We start from the raw sequence: 2,303 nt of genomic DNA, 5'->3' as shown, positions 1-2,303 counted from the left end.
GACGGTGGTCAGGACCTATGCGCTGCGTGCCACGTCAGCAAAGCCTAGTGCCCGGCGCCACAGAAGGACGTGCCCCGATTTTTAAATGATTACTTCCAGCCTATTAATATTAAAAATATAATTTTTCATATTCAAAACATAATTTAAAAAGCTCAGCCTGCCCACCACTTGATTTACATGGCATCTAAAAGAACGTCTTTAAACTGGTAGTTCATTAAAAGATTTAATATTTACATTTTCTTTACTTATCTCTGTCAGTTCCAGAGTAGATGCTTGGGTACTTCCTAAATCCTGAAGAAAAGATGAGATTAATTCTTAACAGCCATCAGAATTGCAAGTATAACCTACTTGACATATCAAAAATACTGAACTGAACAGAAAAGTGCTGGAAAAGTATGACCCAGAAATGCACCTGACACCGGGGTCCTTTCCCCTTACCAAACCCGCAGTCACTGAAGGGACGCTGTCGAGTCGAGATCGCCAGCAGGTGGCGCAGCTGTTGAGTGCAAAGTACATCTTTTTGGAGGGCAAGTTAGTTTCAGTCATAACTTAAAATGGAAATATTTTTGGCTCAGACATTCTACCTCCAGAAAACTATCTGAGAGAAATGCTCTACTGTACTCCCAGGTCAACGAAAAATCCCCTATGTACCTTAAAGAAAAGGGGGCGGGATTGCTGTCTTGGGTGACTTTGTTAGAACCGCACTAGGATCTGAGATCCTACAGACAGTGAAGTCCAGATGGTACAGAAGAACAGTGAACTTGACCGTGCCCATGAGCAAATTCAAATATACACTTATATTTGAAGTTACACTTACTCTGCAAGAAAACGGCAGAGTAAACAGCTTCTGAACGAACAACAGAAGAGACCAGAGAGAGGCGGAGAGGCTGGGGCCCGCGGGAGCCCCGGTGCCTGCGTGGGCCCTCCTGGCCAGAGGGCCGTGGCGCCCCTGTTCACGTGCTCCCACACTTACACAGTGGGACGCAGCAACAGCAGTTCTGAGAAGGAAATTCACAGCTAAGCTACACGGGCCCACCTCGACAAACAAGAAAAATTTCAAATAAACGGCCTAACTCTACACCTAAAGGAACCAGAAAAAGAACTAAACCCAAAGTAAAAAGGAATGAAATAGTTAAGATCAGAAATGAAATAAAATTAAAATTTAAAAAAAAAATAGAAAAGATCAATTAAAAAAAAAAAAAACGCTGCTTCTTTGAAAAAATAAAACTGGCAAACTTTTAGCCAATCTCATCAAGAGAGAGTGAGCCCAAGTCAGTGAAATCCTATATGAAACAGAAGATACAGCAGACACCACGGAAATAAAAAGAATCTCAAAGAGTACTACAGTTACATGCCAACAAATTCGACAATGTAGAAAAAATGGATAAATTTCTAGACGTACATAACCTTCCAACACTGATCCAGGAAGAAATACAAAATCTAAACGGACTGATTACTAGCAATGAAACTGAAGCCGTATCAAAAAATTCCCAACAAGTATAAGTCCAGGAGCAGATGGCTTCACAGGTTAATTGTACCATTCAAAGAAGAATTAATACCTATCTATCTTAAACAATTTCAAAAAAAACTGATGAGGAAGGAATCCAGCCAAACTCATTTTACGAAGCCAGCGTCAATTACCATGATGCCCAAACCAGACAAAGACATTATAAAAAAGGAAAACTACAGGCCAGTATCACAATATCAGCCAACTGGATTTAACCATACATTAAAAGGACTACACACCATGACCAAGCGGGATTCGTCCCAGGGATGCAAGGATGATTCAGTGTCCATAAATCAATCAGTGTGATATGTCATGCTAAAAAAATAAAGCCTAAAAACCATACGATCATCTCACAGAGGCAGAAGAAGCATTGACAAGTTCAACATCCTTTTATGATAAAAACTCTCAACCACATGTGTACAAAAGGAACATATCAACGTAATAAAGACTATAGATGACAACCCCACAGCTAATATCATACTCGCTGGAGAAAAACTGGAAGCTTTTCTCTAAGATCAGGAACAAGACAAGGATGCCCACTATCGCCACCTGTAGTCAGCCCAGTTCTAGATCTTAGCCACAGACACAGGACAAGAAAAAGAAAAAAATGACATCCAATTGGAAAGAAGTAGAACTCTTGTTATTTGCGGAAATAGAACTCTCATTATTTGCAGATGACATGATATTGTGTATAGGAAACCCTATAGACCCCCCCACACACATATACAATTGTTAGAGCTAAAGGATGAATTCAGTAAAGTAGCAGGATACAGACTCAGTATATAGAAATCCGGTA

At 40.2% G+C, this 2,303-nt stretch overlaps 1 protein-coding gene across 1 annotated transcript in view; it reads right to left on the bottom strand.

Moving 5' to 3' along the window:
• The window catches only part of LGALS8 (galectin 8), a 34,293-nt gene that overhangs the window by 12,790 nt on the left and 19,200 nt on the right, over positions 1–2,303 (bottom strand). Inside the window, exon 6 of the mRNA XM_025039070.1 lies at positions 205–291. Coding sequence (XP_024894838.1) covers positions 205–291 — 87 coding nt within the window. The remainder of the gene's footprint in view (positions 1–204; positions 292–2,303) is intronic.

The sequence above is a fragment of the Pteropus alecto genome, unplaced genomic scaffold (genome assembly GCF_000325575.1).
Source record: "Pteropus alecto unplaced genomic scaffold, ASM32557v1 scaffold189, whole genome shotgun sequence".
In the NCBI taxonomy this organism is placed as follows: Eukaryota; Metazoa; Chordata; class Mammalia; order Chiroptera; family Pteropodidae; genus Pteropus; species Pteropus alecto.
Note: the sequence above shows the minus strand (reverse complement) of the source record. Positions and strands in the feature narration are given on the sequence as shown.